The sequence below is a fragment of the Pleurodeles waltl genome, chromosome 11, assembly GCF_031143425.1.
Source record: "Pleurodeles waltl isolate 20211129_DDA chromosome 11, aPleWal1.hap1.20221129, whole genome shotgun sequence".
NCBI lineage: Eukaryota > Metazoa > Chordata > Amphibia > Caudata > Salamandridae > Pleurodeles > Pleurodeles waltl.
This window is the reverse complement of record NC_090450.1, coordinates 526,095,837-526,119,130: the sequence shown is the minus strand read 5'-3', so window position 1 is coordinate 526,119,130 and position 23,294 is coordinate 526,095,837. Positions and strand designations below refer to the sequence as shown.

Below are 23,294 nucleotides of genomic sequence, written 5' to 3'. Positions count from 1 at the left end.
AGAATCCAAAGCCCTCAATCAGGGTACCCTTCATGAGGTCATAAGATTCTGCATCTTTTTTAGAGAGTGTGAGGAGTCTATCCCTACACTTTCCTGTGAACATTTCCCAAAGGAGAGCACCCCAGTGAGATGTGTTCACTTTTCTGGTTTCACAAGCCCTCTCAAAAGCTGTGAACCATTTGGTGATGTCATCACCATCTTCATATTTGGTTACAATCCCTTTGGGGATTTTCAACATGTCAGGAGAATCTCTGACCCTATTTATGTTGCTGCCACCATTGATGGGTCCTAGGCCCATCTCTTGTCTTTCCCTTTCTATGGCTAGGATCTGTCTTTCCAAAGCCAATCTTTTGGCCATCCTGGCTAACTGGATGTCCTCTTCACTGGAGTTATCCTCAGTGATTTCAGAGTTGTTGGTCCCTCCTGTGAGGGAACCAGCCTCTCTGACTATTATTTGTGGAGTCAGGGCTTGAGAAGCCCTGTTCTCCCTAGATAGGACTGGTGGGGGGGAATCACCCTCCAAGTCACTATCATCATCCTCTGTGTTGCCATCCTCAGAGGGGTTGGCTCTTTCAAACTCTGCCAACAGCTCCTGGAGCTGTAGTTTGGAAGGTCTGGAGCCCATTGCTATTTTCTTTAGTTTACAGAGTGACCTTAGCTCTCTCATCTGTAGATGGAGGTAAGGTGTGGTGTCGAGTTCCACCACATTCACATCTGTATTAGACATTATGCTTCTAAAAGTTGGAATACTTTTTAAGAAACTAAAACTAGTTCTAGAATCTAATTCAAACTTTTACCAAACTTTTAAACTCTAAAAGAAAATGCTAACAGGGACTAACACAAGGCCCTAGCAGGACTTTTAAGAATTTAGAAAACTTTTCAAATTGCAAAAATCAATTTCTAATGACAATTTTGGAATTTGTCGTGTGATCAGGTATTGGCTGAGTAGTCCAGCAAATGCAAAGTCTTGTACCCCACCGCTGATCCACCAATGTAGGAAGTTGGCTCTGTATGTGCTATTTCAAAGTGAGGAATAGCATGCACAGAGTCCAAGGGTTCCCCTTAGAGGTAAATGTAGGAGGCTGGACTGGCTTGTAGTGAGTACCAAGGGGTACTTGCACCTTGCACCAGGCCCAGTTATCCCTTATTAGTGTATAGGGTGTCTAGCAGCTTAGGCTGATAGATAATGGTAGCTTAGCAGAGCAGCTTAGGCTGAACTAGGAGACGTGTGAAGCTACTACAGTACCACTTAGTGTCATATGCACAATATCATAAGAAAACACAATACACAGTTATACTAAAAATAAAGGTACTTTATTTTTATGACAATATGCCAAAGTATCTTAGAGTGTACCCTCAGTGAGAGGATAGGAAATATACACAAGATATATATACACAATAGCAAAAATATGCAGTATAGTCTTAGAAAACAGTGCAAACAATGTATAGTTACAATAGGATGCAATGGGAAAACATAGGGATAGGGGCAACACAAACCATATACTCCAAAAGTGGAATGCGAACCACGAATGGACCCCAAACCTATGTGACCTTGTAGAGGGTCGCTGGGACTATTAGACAATAGTGAGAGTTAGCAAAATAACCCTCCCCAAGACCCTGAAAAGTGAGTGCAAAGTGCACTAAAGTTCCCCTAAGGACAAAATAGTCGTGTTAGAGGGAAAATGCAAGGAAAACACAAATCAGTAATGCAACAACGATGGATTCCTGACTGAGGGTACCTGTGGAACAAGGGGACCAAGTCCAAAAGTCACAAGCCACTCGGAGAGGGGCAGATGCCCAAGAAATGCCAGCGGTTGGTGCAAAGAAGCTCTTACTAGGCTGAAGAACTGTGAATACTGCAGGAACGACAAGGGCTAGAGACTTCCCCTTTGGAGGATGGATCCCCCACGCCTTGGAGAGTCGTGCAGAAGTGTTTTCCCGCCGGATGGACGCCAACAAGCCTTGCTACACGCAAATCATGCGTTTGGCGTTTTTGGACGCTGCTGGGGCCCAGGAGGGACCAGGAGGTCGCAAATTGGACCTGCAGAGAGAGGGGACGTCGAGCAAGACAAAGAGCCCTCACTGAAGCAGGTAGCACCCTGAGAAGTGCCAGAAACAGGCACTACGAGGATGCGTGAAACGGTGCTCGCTGAAGTTGCACAAAGGAGTCCCACGTCGCCGGAGACCAACTTAGAAAGTCGTGCAATGCAGGTTAGAGTGCCGTGGACCCAGGCTTGGCTGTGCACGAAGGATTTCCGCCGGAAGTGCACAGGGGCCGGAGTAGCTTGCAAAGTCGCGGTTCCCAGCAATGCAGCCCAGCGAGGTGAGGCAAGGACTTACCTCCACCAAACTTGGGCTGAAGAGTCACTGGACTGTGGGGGTCACTTGGACGGTGTCGCTGGATTCGAGGGACCTCGCTCGTCGTGCTGAGAGGAGACCCAAGGGACCGGTAATGCAGCTTTTTGGTGCCTGCGGTTGCAGGGGGAAGATTCCGTCGACCCACGGGAGATTTCTTCGGAGCTTCTGGTGCAGAGAGGAGGCAGACTACCCCCACAGCATGCACAAGCAGGAAAACAGTCGAGAAGGCGGCAGGATCAGCGTTTACAGAGTTGCAGTAGTCGTCTTTGCTACTATGTTGCAGGTTTGCAGGCTTCCAGCGCGGTCAGCGGTCGATTCCTTATCAGAAGGTGAAGAGAGAGATGCAGAGGAACTCGGCTGAGCTCATGCATTCGTTATCTAAAGTTTCCCCAGAGACAGAGACCCTAAATAGCCAGAAAAGAGGGTTTGGCTACCTAGGAGAGAGGAAAGGCTACTAACACCTGAAGGAGCCTATCACAAGGAGTCTCTGACGTCACCTGGTGGCACTGGCCACTCAGAGCAGTCCAGTGTGCCAGCAGCACCTCTGTTTCCAAGATGGCAGAGGTCTGGAGCACATTGGAGGAGCTCTGGACACCTCCCAGGGGAGGTGCAGGTCAGGGGAGTGGTCACTCCCCTTTCCTTTGTCCAGTTTCGCGCCAGAGCAGGGGCTAAGGGGTCCCTGAACCGGTGTAGACTGGCTTATGCAGAATTGGGCACCTCTGTGCCCAACAAAGCATTTCCAGAAGCTGGGGGAGGCTACTCCTCCCCTGCCTTCACACCATTTTCCAAAGGGAGAGGGTGTCACACCCTCTCTCAGAGGAAGTTCTTTGTTCTGCCATCCTGGGCCAGGCCTGGCTGGACCCCAGGAGGGCAGCTGCCTGTCTGAGGGGTTGGCAGCAGCTGCAGTGAAACCCCAGGAAGGGCAGTTTGGCAGTACCAGGGTCTGTGCTACAGACCACTGGGATCATGGGATTGTGCCAACTATGCCAGGATGGTATAGAGGGGGCAATTCCATGATCATAGACATGTTACATGGCCATATTCGGAGTTACCATGGTGAAGCTACATATAGGTAGTGACCTATATGTAGTGCACGCATGTAATGGTGTCCCCGCACTCACAAAGTTCAGGGAATTGGCTCTGAACAATGTGGGGGCACCTTGGCTAGTGCCAGGGTGCCCTCACACTAAGTAACTTTGCACCTAACCTTTACCAGGTAAAGGTTAGACATATAGGTGACTTATAAGTTACTTAAGTGCAGTGTAAAATGGCTGTGAAATAACGTGGACGTTATTTCACTCAGGCTGCAGTGGCAGGCCTGTGTAAGAATTGTCAGAGCTCCCTATGGGTGGCAAAAGAAATGCTGCAGCCCATAGGGATCTCCTGGAACCCCAATACCCTGGGTACCTCAGTACCATATACTAGGAAATTATAAGGGTGTTCCAGTAAGCCAATGTAAATTGGTAAAATTGGTCACTAGCCTGTTAGTGACAATTTGAAAGTAATGAGAGAGCATAACCACTGAGGTTCTGGTTAGCAGAGCCTCATTGAGACAGTTAGGCACCACACAGGGAACATATACATGCACACCTATGAGCACTGGGGCCCTGTGTGACAGGGTCCCAGTGACACATACATATAGGCCACAAACCTATGAGCACTGGGGTCCTGACCAGCAGGATCCCAGTGACACATAACAAACATACTGAAAACATAGTGTTTTCACTATGAGCACTGAGGCCTGGCTATCAGGATCTCAGTGAGACAGTGAAAACAGTGACAAACACCCTGACATACACTCACAAACAGGCCAAAAGTGGGGGTAACAAGGCTAGAAAGAGGCTACCTTCTCACAGTAAAATAGTGGTAAAAAGAGATAATACTAATGCTCTATTTTGTGGTAGTGTGGTCGAGCAGTAGGCTTATCCAAGGAGTAGTGTTAAGCATTTGTTGTACATACACATAGACAATAAATGAGGTACACACACTCAGAGACAAATCCAGCCAATAGGTTTTGTTATAGAAAAATATATTTTCTTAGTTTATTTTAAGAACCACAGGTTCAAATTTAACATGTAATATCTTGTTTGAAAGGTATTGCAGGTAAGTACATTAGGAACTTTGAATCATTTCAATTGCATGTATACTTTTCAAGTTATTCACAAATAGCTATTTTAAAAGTGGACACTTAGTGCAATTTTCACAGTTCCTGGGGGAGGTAAGTTTTTGTTAGTTTTACCAGGTAAGTAAGACACTTACAGGGTTCAGTTCTTGGTCCAAGGTAGCCCACCGTTGGGGGTTCAGAGCAACCCCAAAGTTACCACACCAGCAGCTCAGGGCCGGTCGGGTGCAGAGTTCAAAGTGGTGCCCAAAACGCATAGGCTTCAATGAAGAGAAGGGGGTGCCCCGGTTCCAGTCTGCCAGCAGGTAAGTACCTGCGTCTTCGGAGGGCAGACCAGGGGGGTTTTGTAGGGCACCGGGGGGGACACAAGCCCACACAGAAATTTCACCCTCAGCGGCGCGGGGGCGGCCGGGTGCAGTGTTAGAACAAGCGTTGGGTTCGCAATGGAAGTCAATGAGAGATCAAGGGATCTCTTCAGCGCTGCAGGCAGGCAAGGGGGGGCTTCCTCGGGGAAACCTCCACTTGGGCAAGGGAGAGGGACTCCTGGGGGTCACTTCTGCAGTGAAAGTCCGGTCCTTCAGGTCCTGTGGGCTGCGGGTGCAGGGTCTTTTCCAGGCGTCGGGACTTAGGCTTCAGAGAGTCGCGGTCAGGGGAAGCCTCGGGATTCCCTCTGCAGGCGGCGCTGTGGGGGCTCAGGGGGGACAGGTTTTGGTACTCGCAGTCGTAGAGTAGTCCGGGGGTCCTCCCTGAGGTGTTGGTTCTCCACCAGCCGAGTCGGGGTCGCCGGGTGCAGTGTTGCAAGTCTCACGCTTCTTGCGGGGAGATTGCAGGGTTCTTTAAAGCTGCTCCTTTGGATAAAGTTGCAGTCTTTTTGGAGCAGGTCCGCTGTCCTCGGGAGTTTCTTGTCGTCGTCGAAGCAGGGCAGTCCTCAGAGGATTCAGAGGTCGCTGGTCCCTTTGGAAGGCGTCGCTGGAGCAGAGTTCTTTGGAAGGCAGGAGACAGGCCGGTGAGTTTCTGGAGCCAAGGCAGTTGTTGTCTTCTGGTCTTCCTCTGCAGGGGTTTTCAGCTAGGCAGTCCTTCTTCTTGTTGTTGCAGGAATCTAAATTCTTAGGTTCAGGGAAGCCCTTAAATACTAAATTTAAGGGCGTGTTTAGGTCTGGGGGGTTAGTAGCCAATGGCTACTAGCCCTGAGGGTGGGTACACCCTCTTTGTGCCTCCTCCCAAGGGGAGGGGGTCACATTCCTATCCCTATTGGGGGAATCCTCCTTCTTCAAGATGGAGGATTTCTAAAAGTCAGAGGCACCTCAGCTCAGGACACCTTAGGGGCTGTCCTGACTGGCCAGTGACTCCTCCTTGTTTTTCTCATTATCTCTCCTGGACTTGCCGCCAAAAGTGGGGGCTGGGTCCAGGAGGCGGGCATCTCCACTAGCTGGAGTGCCCTGGGGCATTGTAACACGAAGCTTGAGCCTTTTGAAGCTCACTGCTAGGTGTTACAGTTCCTGCAGGGGGGAGGTGTGAAGCACCTCCACCCAGAGCAGGCTTTGTTTCTGTCCTCAGAGAGCACAAAGGCTCTCACCGCATGAGGTCAGACACTCGTCTCTCAGCAGCAGGCTGGCACAGACCAGTCAGTCCTGCACTGAACAATTGGGTAAAATACAGGGGGTATCTCTAAGATGCCCTCTGTGTGCATTTTTTAACAAATCCAACACTGGCATCAGTGTGGGTTTATTATTCTGAGAAGTTTGATACTAAACTTCCCAGTATTCAGTGTAGCCATTATGGAGCTGTGGAGTTCGTTTTTGACAGACTCCCAGCCCATATACTCTTATGGCTACCCTGCACTTACAATGTCTAAGGTTTTGCTTAGACACTGTAGGGGCATAGTGCTCATGCACATATGCCCTCACCTGTGGTATAGTGCACCCTGCCTTAGGGCTGTAAGGCCTACTAGAGGGGTGACTTACCTATGCCACAGGCAGTGGGAGGTTGGCATGGCACCCTGAGGGGAGTGCCATGTCGACTTAGTCATTTTCTCCCCATCAGCACACACAAGCTGGCAAGCAGTGTGTCTGTGCTGAGTGAGGGGTCCCTAGGGTGGCATAAGACATGCTGCAGCCCTTAGAGACCTTCCCTGGCATCAGGGCCCTTGGTACCAGGGGTACCAGTTACAAGGGACTTACCTAGGTGCCAGGGTTGTGCCAATTGTGGAAACAATGGTACATTTTAGGTGAAAGAACACTGGTGCTGGGGCCTGGTTAGCAGGGTCCCAGCACACTTCTCAGTCAAGTCAGCATCAGTATCAGGCAAAAAGTGGGGGGTAACTGCAACAGGGAGCCATTTCTTTACAGACTGGTATTAATGAAGTGAAGCCTTTGCCAAGACAGCATTAAACTGTGTAAAAATGACACGCAATGCTGTCAACAAGTGTGCTACATTTACTCTGTAATTTGCTTTTATTGCCACTTAACTTGGTTCTCCCCTGTCGCATAATTCCTGTGGGTCTGGTTACAGCTTATATGTGCCATGTTTATAGCACAAGAAAGTAGCACTGTTTTACGACTCCTCATTCTGCGATGAGCTGTCTGGTCATTACTTTCAACCTGGACTTCCTGTGATGTGACATAAGTTTGTTCCCCAAGATATTGACTTGTACCTTTGTAGATCACATGGATAAATTTGTTACTACCCATGACTGAAAGCTTGTCAGAGCAGTCGGATTTCCGCCCAGTGTTTGGAAGGTGTGCTTTCTGCCCGTCCACACTGGAATGGCACATTCAGGGTAGGAACAAACTGAGCCCAAGCCTCTGTGATACCCCTGTTTGTGACATCAAAGAAACGTGGTCGTACAGGCTTGCGGACATTGTGTTCTTTCTGCTGTAGCTTTGCTCAAAGGACAATACCATTTCCATTCTGTTAATTAGTTCCTAAGCACATGCACCTCCTGTACCATGCTAAACAAGCTTGTGCAGGTAAACCAAAGTCAGTTTTACACTTACGCAGTGAGAGGGGAAAATGATATGGTCTTGCAGTGCCATTAGTTTGTCCCTTTTAGTAATTAACATCAATAAAAATAGTTATATAAAGTAGGAAGAGTATGTCAGGTTGATAAAGCCATAAAGCAAAGTGGAGCCTGAGATTTCTATCAACTGGTCCATGAGCAGTATGGATTCAAAGGTCACTGGTGCCCTCTAGCAGCTGAGTGGAAAATGCTTCTGAGATGTCGAAATACAGGCTTTCTGTGCTACAAAAAAAGCGTGATCGAAAATACAACCTTGGACAACCGGCAGCTAAGAGCAAGGCAACGAGTTGCATTTTCAGTACAAGGTGGAAAGTTATTCATGAAAACCATTTGAGTAGAAGAAAGGAAAACTTTCCTAGTTTTAGAAAGGCAATTCAGCAGAGCAGGGGCAGGTCAGATCATGTTTAGATGATGTAGTCTGTCAAAGCAAGAGATAAAGAACCAACATGGAGTGATACAGTAGTTGGTCACTGCTCTGAAAGAGAAAAAAGCAGGAACAAAGAGCCAAGGGAACAACTAGCAAGCACATTTTCCAAAGGACATAGCAACTAACAAGTCAATTAGGGCAGGACTAGAGGTTTCCTCAAACACTGTCAAAGGATCACCTCTGACAAGTGGATCCTAAACATAATACACCAGACACTGCATAGAAATAGCAAAATCACCTTCAAACATAACACCAAGAGTGAGACTTTGCAGTAGGCAGGAAAAGCTCTGTCTAACAATGGAGGCACAGGACCTACTCAGCAAAAATGTAATAGAAGATGTTCCAAGAATTCAATGGAGATAGGAGGTGTTCTCAGATTATTTCTTTGTACTGACACATTACAACACCCTTGGGCTTTTCCTGGATCTGTGCACCCTAAACAAATTCATAAAGACACAAAAGTTCAAAATAGTGATGCTGCTGGAAGTCATGCCTGGCCTGAAGAAAGGAGACTACATGGCACCCATAGACCTCAGACGCCTAGGTACACGTCCCAATGAACGCAAAAAATGAATTCCTGCAGTCTGTTGCTCATCAGAAAGCATAACCAATTGACAGTCCTTCCCTTGGGATAAAATCAGCTACAAGGGGGTTCATGAAGTTCATTACGGTGGTTTCAGCACACCTGAGGAGGAGACCATGATTCCATGTCTACCCCTACTTGGACAAATTGCTAGTAAAAGCAGGATTTGTTGCACAGTGTCAAAGGAATTTAGTCTTGCAAACACTAAACAACTTGGGTTCCTCCTTAAACAAGGAAAAACCTGCACCAACACCACAGAGACTAAAGATTTTCCTGGAAGCAACATTGAACTCCATAAAAGCCAGGATCCAACAGGCAAGAGAATGCTGACACTGGCACAGCAAACTCTCCTATATGAGAGGGATGGTCTCTGACAGTGAGGACTGTAGGTAGGACCATGGGGATGATGGCATCCTGCATCTCCCGGATACCACACGCATGGCTAAACATGATGCCCCTTTGGGAGTGGCCACAAGCGTAGTTGTCAGAGGCCACTGAGAGATAGGAAGAGATAGTGCTTGTAGCACAAGTGTACAGGCGGAGATGAAGTATTGGAACACAAAGTACTTCACATTAGGTACACCTTTCAAGAGCCCAACTCCCTCAGTGACCATTACAACAGCAGCATCACACATTTGGTGCACATGGGAGGCTGAACATCCGAAGTCTGTTGACCCACAGAAGCAGGCAAATTGAGCAGGCAGAAGAATGCTTCTCACATATTGGAACTGAAACAGATTGTCAAACTTCTTTGAACGATGGGGCACACTGCACGTAGACCTATTTACAACGAGAACAAATGCAAAATGATAAAGATTTCAGGTACCTCCAATTTTAGTCAGAGGAGAATTACCAGTTGATAGATTGGTTAAGGACGTTTGACTACGCTTTTCCACCAATACGACTGATAGCAATGTTCCTAAGCCCATGCAAGCACACATGACCCTGATATTAATGGGCTCACAATAAGAAAGACCGACCTGGTTCTCAAAACTGGTAAAGAAGGCTCAGTACAAAATAATGAGACTGACCATCTACCAGGATCTCTTGACCATAAGGAAGGACGGATATACCACCAACCTTCAGCCTTGCAGCATGGTTCCTGAGGACGTAGAGTTCGACCATCTGGCCACAAAGGACGATGAAAATACTCAATTAGGCCTGCAGAGGTAGAACAAGAAATGATGAAATGGAAAAGATTCATGCATTGGTGCAGTAAAAACAAGCCACATGATTCATGGACTCAAGAAACCACGGTGGTCAAGTGCCTCACCCAACTCCTGGGCTAGGGAATCCGGTACACCTCTCAAAATGTACATCTTGCAGCCATAGTGGTCTACACTAGGGGATCAAGCCTGTTTACAGTACCAGTCAAAAAAGATTCTTAGAGGTGGCAAAGAGGCTTGCCCTACCAAGAGCAGTAGCAACGCCATTGTGGCACATGTACCTTGTGCTGACTCAACTAATAGAACTAATGACACTAGTGTGGCTCTTGTGGAGGGGGCTGACCCCCAGAGTGGACAAGGACCCTGTTCACCTCCTGACTCCTTTTCAAAATGAGCCAGGAGACGTGGATGCTGATGTGTGTTCTCTGAGGGTGCGGGTCCTAAACCATCATGCTTAAAAACGCCTTTGCCATCATGCACCGGAGGATGCTGTTGTGAAGTTTGCGGAGGGGGCTGACCCTCAGAGAGGACAAGGACCCTATGCACCCTCTGACTCTATTACATGATGTGCCAGGAGGCGTGGCCGCTGCTGTGTTTTGAGGGTGCGAGGCCTAAACCACTGAACTGCATAAAAGCACATTTGCCATCCTGCAGCCCGGGACGTGACGGGCTAAGGGCAGGCAGGCCCGACCTGCACCTGTCCGTGACAGGAAGAGTTGGGGGCGGGGTCACCTCCTTTGGTGTGAACGGCTGTGTTTACCTTTTTTTTTTTCATTGCAAACTGCCCCTTTAGTGAATTGTTTTTAGTTTGTGGCTTTGGGTTTGCATTGCAGGCTTGGAGTATATTGTGTCTAGTATTTTGAAATATTAGTAGGAATTTGTTTTTTTAAAGGTGTTGGGCTTGGCTATTGCTGTCTGTTTATAAAGGTGGGGGGGAGGGGGTCAAGTGGCACTTGGGTGAAGGAGGAAGCGAAAAGCGCCACCAGCGCTTGCTGCAACTTAGCAAAATCCTGCTCTGAATACTATAGATGGATAGTTTTTTGGTCAGGGCAGATGATGTGATTTCAAAAGAAATCCAGCTAGTGGAAAGAAGACTTTCATTTACAGCTGAAGATGGGCTTCTGCCAGCAATGTGATCTTCTCCCTCACCTTTTTCCTCGCTGCCAGTTGCAGTCAGCGCTGAGAGTGCTAGCTGCGGAGGAATCTCACTTGTTCAAATACTCCATCCTCCTGTGAGTAATGGTAGCAGGGAGATCATAATGAATGGGGAGCTAGTTCATTCCAGCAATAGAGTGGCAATACCTTCCCCTGAACCAGCACCTAGGGTTAAGTGCAGAGGGGCCAATTAAGTCGAAGGTGGGTTCTTCTAAAATCTGTGATGATCGTGTAAATCAGGAACCCAAGAGCCCTATTACTGAGAATTCTAACCCTTCGGTGTGGGACTGTACTAGAGGGCCCATATCTGAGCTACTTGATCGTAAATTACAATTGTTGTTTAATCGCCTTACTATAGTTGAACGTTTGGGCAAAACTTTGAGGGATGAGGGCAGTTCCCTGGGAGAATGCAGGGGAGAGGAAAGGGGAAGCAGAGGTCCATTAGTGCAAGCTCCCTTAGCAGTAGTGCCATATGAGAATATTTCAATTACAAGTAAGGCCTGTGATGGGACATCAAAAAATGATTCAAGGAACATAGCTCCTTCTGCCTCCCCCTGTGTGAATTGGAGGGTAACGTTCAACTTAGTTCCAGGTCCATAAGGAAGACAAATGCGTTGTCTGAGGGGCCTAGGAATCACTCCGGAGATGAAGCTCTCCTTGTGATTAATTTACCTCCTGCCTATGTCCTTACGTGGCAATTTTAATCAGTGTCCCTTGTTTGGCACCTGGTATAATGGAGTGTACCCTCCAATTAAAAATCAAGGTGATGCACTAGATTTATAGTTAGGTGGGTAGTGGACATCATTTGCACGAGGAAATTATGTTGACGAGAAGAGTGAAATGGATAGGGCCCCATACTGTTCAATCAAAAAGAAAGTGTATTAAACTTACGAGGGCCCTGGTAGCGGAACAAGTGCTACGTCAAGCAGGTACAGATTAGGCCCAGCCAGGGAATAGAATTGCTTTACTGGTGGGGTATTTTTATATACATTTAGATCCCACATAAAGGACACCAAACCAAACAATTGTATAATAATGGACAACATAGGATGCAGGTGTACCGGGGGACTAGGTTTTAAGTTTTATCTGATCATGAGGCTGATGATTGACAGGGGGCGAGGTAATTTACCTTGGGTAAAGCTCAGTCCATTCGAGCTACAGGCTTCTGGTGGGTACTGATCTGTCTACTTACCTTCAAAACATCATGGATGGTCTATCTGGGTCCTTGGGTACTGGCTTTGATCCTTCTGCTTTGAATCTGTTGAATAACATGCCAGTGTCCCTGGTTGAGTGTAATGTTAGAGTTTACAACACACCTGAGACCTTTATAATCTCTTGGAATGTGGCTGGCCGTAGGGCCAAGCTGTTGCAAGACATCATTCAAATTTGATACTTGCGGGGGATTTTAATACAACATCAGAACCGTTAAGTATGGATGCTATTGGAATTACTGCTGAGGAGGACGAATCTTGGGCTATACCCCAGCTAGAGCTAGAGCTTCAACAATATAAAGGTGGACACAACTGCCCTTCAGTTGAAAACACTTTCTGTTGATCTATGGGTTAGGGCCACAAATGAATGTACTAAATCTGACTTTAAGGGGGGGCTGTACCTTCAATAACCATCTCTTTAAAAGTCAAATTGATTATATTCTTATTGTCCTAAGACCATGGTCCCAAGTAGTCGATATGGTAGTACAAGAAAGATTGGGGAGCGACCATAATCCTTTGTGACATACAATGCTTGCATTGTTCGATAACTCTGTAGCTGACCTTGCAAGACTTCCCAGTACTCTGAATATGGTACAAACTTCAGACAGACGTTGTCTTAAATGGAGTCTGGCTGCTATGAAACCTGAAATTTTGTCTAATATCAACAAAGAGGTTCAGGCTACATTGAATATTATTGTGAAAAGTTTTGAAACAGTGGGTATATAGGCTTAAGCAAGCTCCACAAAGGGCTTTTTGAGAAGCTTGGGCTTTACCTGTTATCTCCTCCTATCCTCAGTAAGAAGCACCAAAGAACAATAGGCCTCAGATGGTTTAATAATGTTGGTGTAAGGTGTGTTTTTGTTAGGGTAATTACCTTGAACAATGTAGCTATCATAGCAGCTGCTAGAAAGGAATACAAGGTCACTATGATTAAGGCTAAGAAGAAATGGGATAATGATAGGTGGCAGAAGCTAGTGGAAGAAGCGGCAGCCAGAGACCAGTCGTCTTTTTTTTGGAGGCTGGTGGCTAGTGTGCCAAAGTTTGAAGGGACTGATCTACAGAATCGTGTCTCGCCATCTCGTTGGTTCACCCATTTTGCGGCTCTGCATTATGAGGAGACAGTTGTATATTGAGAGTATTGCATTGTGCAATTCCTACAGAATTTTAATTTCCCATTTTTATGAAAGAAGATATACTTGATTCTTTGACCACATTTGTGAAGGGTTGGGTCCCAGGGCCAGATGGCCTACCTTTTGGATTTTTGAGTTTGTGATCTTGAAACATGGGACGAATATATAGCAGCATTAGCAAATGCAATTTCGTTGGGAGCATCTATACCTCAATCTTGGCAGGGTGCTTAAGTAGTGCTGGTATAAAACAAGGCTTATACGTCCCTACTGGTTAACCACCGGCCCATCAGCCTTATTGATTTGTGTTCAAAGTTTTTTCCACGCATGATTCTGGCAAAAATGCAAACGTGGATTTTAGCAATGATAAAAGTCTGCTCCAAGCTGGTTTTAGAGCTAAGACTTCTACAACAGACCAGGTCCTTTGTTTTGTTTTAATTTTCGGGAAGATTGTAAGTATCAGCTTAGGCAACATGTTTGTTGCCTTTATCAACCTAAAATCTGCTTTTGATCTGGTTCCACGCTTGAATCTGTGGCAGGTGCTAAGGGCGATGGGTATGCCGCAGGATATTTTGTTTCTTGTGATTAGATTACATGAGAATAATTTTACGAGGGTCAGATGGGACCACAGAGCCAACTTACTGATAAGATCCCAATTTTAAAAGATGCAAGGTGAGGGTGTGCCCTGACCTATTTACTCTTTACTTAAATAGGATTTTTGACTATCTGAGTGTCCAGCAGATGCCCCTGTAATAGGTAACGTTAAGACCCCAATATTGTTGTTTGCGGACAACACTCTCTTTTAATTAAAAAAAAAAAACAGAACATTGAGTGGTCTGCAAACACTTATTGATTAATTCACTACTTTCTGTCAGGGCATGGGTTAGTAATTAATGCTGCGAAAACCACATTTATGGTTTTTAGCAACTCCCACTCAAAAAATAAATAAAATGAATTTCAAAAATTGATCAGGGGAAATCTTTAGAGAGTGTCGTGGAGTTTGGCTATTTAGGTATCAAACATGTCGACCAACATGTCCTGGAGAGTGTGTGTGTGTGTGTATGTGTGTGTGTATATATATATATACACACACATGTCTGAAGCATAGTCAAATTGCTGGTGTCATTTTGAAAGAATACTGAGCTTCATTGACAAAGCCAATAGCTCCAGTTCTATGGGTGTATGAGACCAAAGCACTTGGAACAGCCTTGTTGTACGAAGCTGAGTTATGGGGATTTAGCGATGTCTCTGTGTTAGAGCACTCAGAAATCAGTTTTTTTAAAGTTCACTGGCCTTTCTTCCGCCTAGTACGGCATTACATCCACTGGCCTTGGAAATGGGAGTTAAGAAAAGTAGCTCTTAAAGCATTACTGCGGCCTTTGTTATTCTGCTGTAGAATAATTGCCACCCGGAGTTGTAGATATCATCAAGATAGACAGATTTCATAAAATTTCTTGGCTGTCTTCAATTTTGAAAATTCTGGCCTCCTTGGGATATAGTGACATCTGGCATTATCCAGTAGAATCTCAAATTCCCTCTAACGAGTTGCTGAGGAAACAGGACTGGCCATTTATGCTCCAGAGAGAGGAGAAAAATGTCACAGATGGCTCATTAACGGATGCTTTTGTGATGTTTAAAACAGTGCATGGGTTCAAGAAATATTGGGCCTTGATTACGGTCCCGCTAGATAGGAATCTGTACCACCAATTCCTTCCTTCAAATTCATTTACTGTGGAATGGTTGGGCTCTGCATCTGAGAAATGTCCCTTTTGCCAGGGCCACATAGTCTGTGCCGCATCTGCTGTTTGCTTGGCCGGCATACTAATGGTCACGCTCTGTTTGGCTGGCACCTGTTTGTAGACGTCTGGGCCCTTGTAGTCATTCTGTTGCTGTTGGTCTATTTAGATTGGACCCTTCGACGTTCTGTCAGTGCTGTAGCAAAACCTTAGGGACTGATGTGGGCAAAGAGAAGATCTGCTCTTAAAAATTATGGAGATTGTTCTGGCTTATAGGATATTGTTTGCCATCGGCCGCATATGTGATTCTATATTGTTTTTTTTTTATTTATTTTTTACTTTGGGGTGCATAGTGTTTAAAATTAATTTTAAAAATTGATTTTATGTAGTTGTGATTTTATATTATGTAAATATACTATGTACCTTGTGACATTTATTGCTATGCCGAAATAAAGGTATATTCGACTTGACTAGCCCAATCCAACCCATGCACAAAGTTGTTCTTGGGCATCGAACCTTAAAACAACTTTACTGATAGCCGCCTCCTCCCCAAGGAGGGTTAATGAGCTACAGGCACTCGCAATACAGGAGCCATACTTGCATGTGCACAAGGACAGAGTAGTAATGAGGATGAACCTACAGTTCCTACCAAAGACTTCCCACAATTCCATGTCAACCAGACACTACAACTGCCAAAGTTTTTTCATAACCTGAAGACAAGTACAGAAACAGCCCTGCACACTCTGGATACAAGAAGAGCAGTTGTGCACTGCTTGCAAAGAACAAGAGACATCAGGAAAACTAGTCAGTTCTTTGTTTCATTTACCCGAACAACAGGGTACACCAATTATATAGGGAACCATCACAAGATGGATCGTACAAACTATCCAAATCCAGCAGGCACAGAATTACCACAGACCAAGAGCCCACTCTATATGAGAAAGGTAGCCACACCGGAATTTATAGCCAATGATTACATCAGGGACACCTGCATGTCAGCGACATCGGCATTAGTGTACACATTCACAACACACTACTGCATGGACATACCAGTAAACAAGGAGACACAGGTTGGGCAAAATGACCTGAAACACCTGTTTTATTCCTCAAACTCATTTCAACCCTACTTCCCAGGAGGGGAGACTACTTCTGCATAATCAGTGCACAGTATGTGAATCCCGAAAACATTCATGCTGCAAAATGAAGTGGTTATTTACCTATAGAATTAGTTTTGCAACTTTGAAAAAAATGTCTGAAGTCACTGTGACCAGCCCTGCTCCTCAGCAGTGAGGAGCTCAGAAAACAAGGAAGAAAGGACAAGAAGACTGAAGAGGAATGGACACTCTACAGGATAAGGTCACTACACACAAAGAAAAATCAAAAAGGGGGAAGAGAGATTCATTTTTCTTTTTTTACTTCCCTAAACTGAGTATGTCAAAGAACCTGACTTAAGGGGTGGGCGCCTGACATCACAAGGGAAAGGACAAGGACACCAAACCACTAGATGCCAAAATAATACACAGGATGTGAACCCAGAAAATTCTTCCAGCTGCAAACTACTCCTACAAGTAAATAATCCATTTCATTTTCAAAGTCTTCACAACAATTGATGTTCTGATGAAGCATACCTTTGGTAAATACCGGCTTACTATCAGATTGCAGTCTAGGAATTACTCTATCTTGCGGACGCATCCATATCTATGACTAGACTTAGAGGAAGAAATTATTGTAGCTGGGAATGTTTTGTACAGAAGCAGAACAAGGCACATCTCCCATTGCTTCATAGAGATTGAGTCGCAAGCATTTCTGCATGAAGTGCTAATGAAGGAAGTGTGATCTTTGGAGTAGTATGGTCCGTATTTCAGGTCACTGAGTTACCAAATGTTATTTTTTCTTGAGTACTTCTTTGACCAGCCCTGCATTTGGTATGAAGTTCCCTCCCATTAATGACAAATAATAATAAGAAAAAAGAAAAAACAATCTTTATTTGATAGTATCAGTTTGTAATTTGTGGCAGAGACTTGTATTTGCAAGAAGAACATTATGTGAAAGTGGAGTCTTGTGATTGCCCAAAAAAATTAAATATTTTTTTACTGTTACTAAACTGGTAAACATTTGATTTGCAGGAAGATGAGAAAGCTGCTGCTGAAATCTATGAAGAATTCCTCGCTGCCTTTGAAGGAGGAGATGCCAGTAAAGTGAAAACATTTGTTAGAGGTGGAATTGTAAATTCTGCAAAAGGTAGGAAGAGCAACTTCATGGCATCACTTTTACTAACTCACCCGGAGGTAGCCTACATTGTGAAAAGTGTTTTGTAACTTGCATCTCTTTTCTAGATTACCATACTGTTCATGTGCCCACAGTCTAGTGGTGGGCTTGGGGAAAAAAAAAGGTGTGGGTTTTATGTTCATTAATTTGTTGTTTTCAAGTATGACTAGAATGTGTCATCCATATTATAGCTCTGAATGAATTTTGGGTATACACTTCACTTTCACATTTATTTTTATACAAGTGGGTATACAAAATCTGCCTTATCTCTGTGGTCATCTTGGATTTTTTACTGTTTGGTAGCCTTAGAACTCTGTGCACTTTACCCGTGCTAACCAGTAGTACATCACCTGTGCTACCCCTCCCTCCCCTTGAAACATGTCTGAATTGGCATAGTCTTAATTGGTATATTTAGTTTGCCCATGAGTCTCTAATGTGTGATATAAAATGTACCCAGGGTCTGGAGGTTAAATGCCTCTAGTGGACTGCAGCCATCCACCACACTGACAATGCAAACATGGCTTCATGCCTGCCATTTATAGTCTGACTTCTCCAGTTTTAAACCTACAGCACAGCTTGTCAAAATTACCATTTTGACAGGAGAAACCCATTATTCTAAATGTTATTGTCAGCCCTATGTAAGCTTTTCATGTTATTTAAAATGAAAATTACCATGCCCCTACAGTGACATGGCTCTAAAGGCCATTTTCACTGTGGCAGACCTAGTTGTTTTATGTAGAAAACTAGATTAGATTAAAATACTGTTTCTTGTGAATGAGACCAGCCAGAAAAATATTTAAACTGTTTTTAATCATTATTAAAATCCAATTCAACTGTAAAGTTGGATTGTTTAATAAATATTAATGAAAGGTAACCTATAAAGTTACCCTATACCTGCCTGAACTGTGAGAAGGCTGAGTGGCAGCTGCTTTAAACAGGTCTGAAATACCTCTCAGTAGCAAAAGGGTGGCCGGAGAAGAATGCTATGTCATCTCTAAACTGCACAGAGTATTCAGAATTGGGGATGTGGGCATCCTCTGAGGCCACACTGTCAAATCTTGCTTGACAGGTCTGTTGAACCACATGTGACACTTGCGGCACACTTGAAAGGGAGAGAACAGGATGCCAAGGTAATTATTGTGGTTCCCTTCTCTGTTTGCACCCCTCTCCTGCTAAACACGCACCCACACCTGCTACCGCCACCTCCACACCAAAAATATTCCCCATTGTTAAAATGCCCTGAGACATGGAAGAACAGAAGAAGACTGGGCCTACGGTCTGTGACTGGCAAAGAGCCCTGAAGGATTGGACCTGCACCCTCTTGTTTGGAGGATGAACAAGTGGACTCATAGGGTCAGTTGTCTGACTTTTGTAGCTACAGGGAGATGACAAACTGCCAGTGGCCATTTCCAGGAAGACCGGTGGCAACTAGACCTCGACTGAACCTTGCTGTTAGCTTGTACCTCACTCCCTGTGTGTTTCTAAGTGCCTCCCCTGTGATCCTAGGGGCTTTGGCAGTTTACTCCTGCTGTGGATTGGGACTTAAAGGACTAAGACAGAAGGTAAATCCTTTGAGCACTGTGAACCTGGTTAGTGTATCTGACCCGTGCTCCATCATGGTCAGCTTCAAATTGTACCTAGGTCCTGGTCTACCACAAACAGTGACTATAATTTTCACTGTGTGCTTTTTATGCTTAAAACAAATGTCCATATCACCGATTCGCCTTATTTCATTGTTATTTGGGGTAATTTTATTTTTTTAAATTGTACTCTACTTTTATAAATTTTGTTTGAGATTTTTATTGCTTTGTATTTTCACTTCATTACTGTTTTGATACTGTACAAATAATTGCAGAGTGCCATAAGTTAAGCCTGTCTGCTGTGTGCGATAGCTACCAGGGGGTTGAGCTCAATTTATTTTAATGACTTTGCAACTTAACCTTGACAAGGGTTGTGATTATTTCTTGAGGTTGGTAGTCACCACCCCAAATAATATTATTTCTTGCAGTGTGTAAGACACTTATTGAAATTGAGTAAGACTGGCCTTCTTTGAAAAGGAACAAATTTGCCCTTAGGGATTTCTGGCTTTCACCATGGTTCTCGAGTTCTATAAGAATGACTCCAGGCAAATTTACAAACTGTGACTATGGGAAATGCCCATTTTAAGTCCATCCCAAGGCTAACACATGATTATAATGGAAAGACCATTTTAGTGTTTGTCGATTTCAGCTATACAGTATCATGGCAACTATAAGTGTTTAGACTGTGAAAAACGTCTCTACAGTCACACTATTGTAATAGACAATTGGGACACTTGGCTCAATACACCATGGGGACATAAAGGTTTATACACCCCAGGGAATATTTAAAGAAGGATAGTGTGGCAAAGAGGTATACCAAGTTCTAAGAGGTTAATTACTTCCATATGTTTCGATTATTGAGATGCAGGAGTGGTCCATTGGGTCCTACTTATATTACTATTAAAAATGACTAGTCTGCTGTTGAGGTGCCACATTCAACCATAAATTAAGTCTTTATGCTGCAGTGTGGGCCATTGGTAATGGATTAGTAAATGTTTCAAGCCCATGTGATACATTGGACACTGCATACTTTACTTACTTCATGTTGCTTTGTTATATTTTATTGTCTATCTCACCCAATGTTATAACTGCATATTAAGTTATCTGCCAGTGAACAGCACCTTCAGTAACTTGCCAGTTGTTCTAGCGGTGCACAAGTGTCAGTTAAATTGGCACTGTTCCCTCTGCGTGATTTGAACAGATGGAGCACTTTGCCTTGAAACTGTAAAGGCACTTTCCATCAGTATAGAAAAAGGACCATTGCTGGTGGTGAGGATCCTTAGGAACTAGGTAGAAGCTCTAGATTCTAGAGAGCTCCTCGTTGCTGTTCAGGTGATGATAAAGAAAGTTATCTGTCAATGAAGTTGTCTTTTTCAGGCCCTATTTAATCTTTTTGTGCTACTTTATATTTCATAATGGGGAATCAATAGTTATACAATGGTGTTGTTTTTTTTGTGTGTTTGTGAATCACCATTGTAAAGGATGAATTGAACATTTTCAGCACAATAATTGTATTATTGAGCATACTGAGAACAGGTTGCTCCCTTTTGATTAAATTCTGTTTGTGGGATGCAGTTTTTATCCATGTACTTCTTCCTGAAGTTTTAAATAAATAATTGAAATTTAGCTTTTGAGCACCTCTCTATTGTCATAATTATTTACCATAGTTTTCATAGGCTTATATGTCAGACAATATATATCAAAGCATTTTTGCACTAGTAACAATCACACTTTCTTGTGAGGTGTGTTTAAAACTAGAAAGGGTTTATGCACCTGTTCTCAGAATGCCCACCTGCTTTTGTCCTGTTTTTAATAAAGTTATATTTAATGGTTAATGTATTTTTAAATTGAATATTTTTATTTCAAACCCATGATGAGCACATTTAGGTGACTGTTTGTTCCTTCCCTATTTTTTAGCTTTGTACCGTGTTTTCAACAAAAAAAGCAACCAATGCACCAGTTTATCAAGTCCAGACGTATTGGTGTTGCTAATTGTTTATTTAGATATATACAATGTGTTACCATGCCAGAATTGCTAACACTTCACTAATATGATGAAACTTTAACTGCTCCGCTTCACTACCCCTGGAAAGTCAAGTGTACAAAGGGAGTAATTTGGTTAACCATAAAGAGTGCAATAGTAGCTGTCCCTTGGGCACCAATAGTAAACATTTGATTGATGGTTAAGGTTACTGCCCAGTAAACAGACTGCCCAGGACTCCATGATAAACACCTCTGTGTTTTCCGTGGGTTGTTTGCTGTTGATTTGTAAGAGGTTGAACATTTGTTGAAGAATTGTTGCAATGCCTTCTCTTGTAGCCAGGAAGACATGGTTTGATGTCTGGCAGATGAAGGGAGTAAGCTTGGGAGTGTGGTATTTGACAAAAGTTAATTTTGTTAATGTTTTTTTTTCCTTTTTTTTACAAATGGTTTTGTTAGTAGTGTAAGTCTTATTCAAATGTAGTTGTAATTCATGATCGTGTGCATAGCCATCCAGTTGTTAGATGTTTGTTTGAAGGATCTGAGAAACTTTGTAAAAAATATTTTTTAATTTTTTTTTTTTTTTGGGCGTCTGGTTTGCGATGAGCAAGAATCTGATGCTAACTAGCCTTGTATTTGAAGGATGATGCCTTTGACAAAATGAGCTTTGTGGCAGTGCTCAGGTTTGTCTTTTGGCAGTTGTTTATCTGTTTGGCTCATGTCCAGCGTATATTTTTGGGCAGTGGTGCTTTTTCGTAAAGTTTTGAGATAGTTGCTATGTTGGTCAGGCTGGTGTATCTCAGTGGGCAATTGGTTCAAAACTGTTGATCACAAATTTCTGTTGAATGGAAACATTATGTGTGTACCAGTTTATGTGAACGATGTACTTACCTCGTGAGTGTACTGGAGTGCTTCAGGTTCTTTGGTGTTGGTGACACCCAACGGCTATAACATCTGAAAAGTATTTGTCGGATTTTTTTGTGGTTCTAGCAGATAAATTAGCGAAGGATATTAGAAGGTGGTGTTGTCAGAATAGGAGTGATTTGTTTTATGTAGATTTATTGATTATATAAGATGCTTCCATGAAAAGTTTGTTGGTTTGCATTGACGAAATTTTAAGATTGGCATCCAAAATGAGAGTGACCGACACGCAATGTCTACATGACTCTATGTAGTCATTCTCTGCTGACAGGTCTACTTAGACTGTATAGATTTGTAGAAATAGCTATCTTTGTGTGAAGAAGAGCAAAAGAAGCAAATGGGGATAGCTGTTTAAAAGTGATATAGGAATATAGGATGGCATTTTAGCCTGTTTGGGGTTTGGCTTTGGAGAGTGGTGTCAAAAGGGAAGGAGGCAGAGGCAGTGAATCTTAGCTTGAGGATGTTTTCTTTTCCAAATATACCTTTTGTTAAGGCTGTTGGTAGACAGCTGTAGATGTATATTTTTTTTGTTGGTACAATGTTTTTTTTTTGAGTCATGCTTGGTTGTCATGTTTTATTCATAATAATACATGGGATGATGGATTGAATTGGGTGAGTGACGGTGAATGAGTATCTTTTGTAATACAAGGAGTGAATATGTTTTTGTGGTGTCGGAAAGCAACAGAAGTGGGAGTCGTTACTGGGCGGTGCTGTTAAATGCTGGAGTTAAGTGTTAAGATATAAAGATTGCGTAGAAAGACTGACCCCTGAAAGATTGGTATTCTGGCGTTCTCGCTTGACTTACGTAGTTCCATTTATTTATCTTTTCAGATGAGCAGGAAACTGATGAAAAACGAGGTAAATTATATAAGCCTGCAACCCGATTTGCTGATCCAAAATGCCCACCACCCACCAATGAGAAACCTCCGCCACCTTTAATATTTGATTCAAAAAAGCCAGTAAGTACAGGCACCAGTGCTCTTCTACTTTCAAGATCAAAAATGAATGAGTACTGTTAAGTTTTGCACAATATCCTTTACTTGATGGTCAGTTCGGCAATTACCAAAACATAGTATCACTATATGCAGGGGTGTGGAATTTTATAAAATATCTACTTGTCTACCAGACAGTTTGCTTCATAAATCTACTTGTCCGGTTAAAAAAAAAAAAATCCACTTGCCCCTTTTGGTGCCATGTAGTGCAGTGATTAAATTATGGCATCAATCTCATTATATAAGAGGTCTGATAATGCCAGGGCTTATGGTATTGTAGGGTTTGAATCCTAGCAATACCTTTATTTTGTCGCCTTTCAGCAGATCTACATCCTGAGGCTGGACAGGGGTGAGCAATGGTTCTAGGGTTGGAATGCCCTTTTGAGTTCGTGCAAACCTAATAATGTGTGAATTTTAGGTGTTTTCTCTAGCTCTTCTGTAATCTTTCCCGTACAGAGAAAGGTTTGAATTTTACTCTTGACAAGGGCAGAAGTGAAACTACGTCCTGGGTTGGGAAAAAGCGGTTAGAGGGAAAGGGAACTTGTTAAATGCTCAACAGATTTTTGCGGGCGCAAATCTACACATGCATATTTGCTCAAGCTAAAATGTAGTTCAGAAATATTTTCTACAAGTACATTTTCTTGGCCTA

At 43.6% G+C, this 23,294-nt stretch overlaps 1 protein-coding gene across 4 annotated transcripts in view; it reads left to right on the top strand.

Moving 5' to 3' along the window:
* U2SURP (U2 snRNP associated SURP domain containing) overlaps positions 1 to 23,294 on the top strand; it is a 478,698-nt gene that overhangs the window by 38,838 nt on the left and 416,566 nt on the right. For all 4 annotated transcript variants that reach the window (XM_069213906.1, XM_069213907.1, XM_069213910.1 and 1 more), the window contains 2 exons: positions 17,031 to 17,145; positions 22,485 to 22,612. In XM_069213906.1, the coding sequence (XP_069070007.1) occupies positions 17,031 to 17,145; positions 22,485 to 22,612 (243 nt within the window). The remainder of the gene's footprint in view (positions 1 to 17,030; positions 17,146 to 22,484; positions 22,613 to 23,294) is intronic.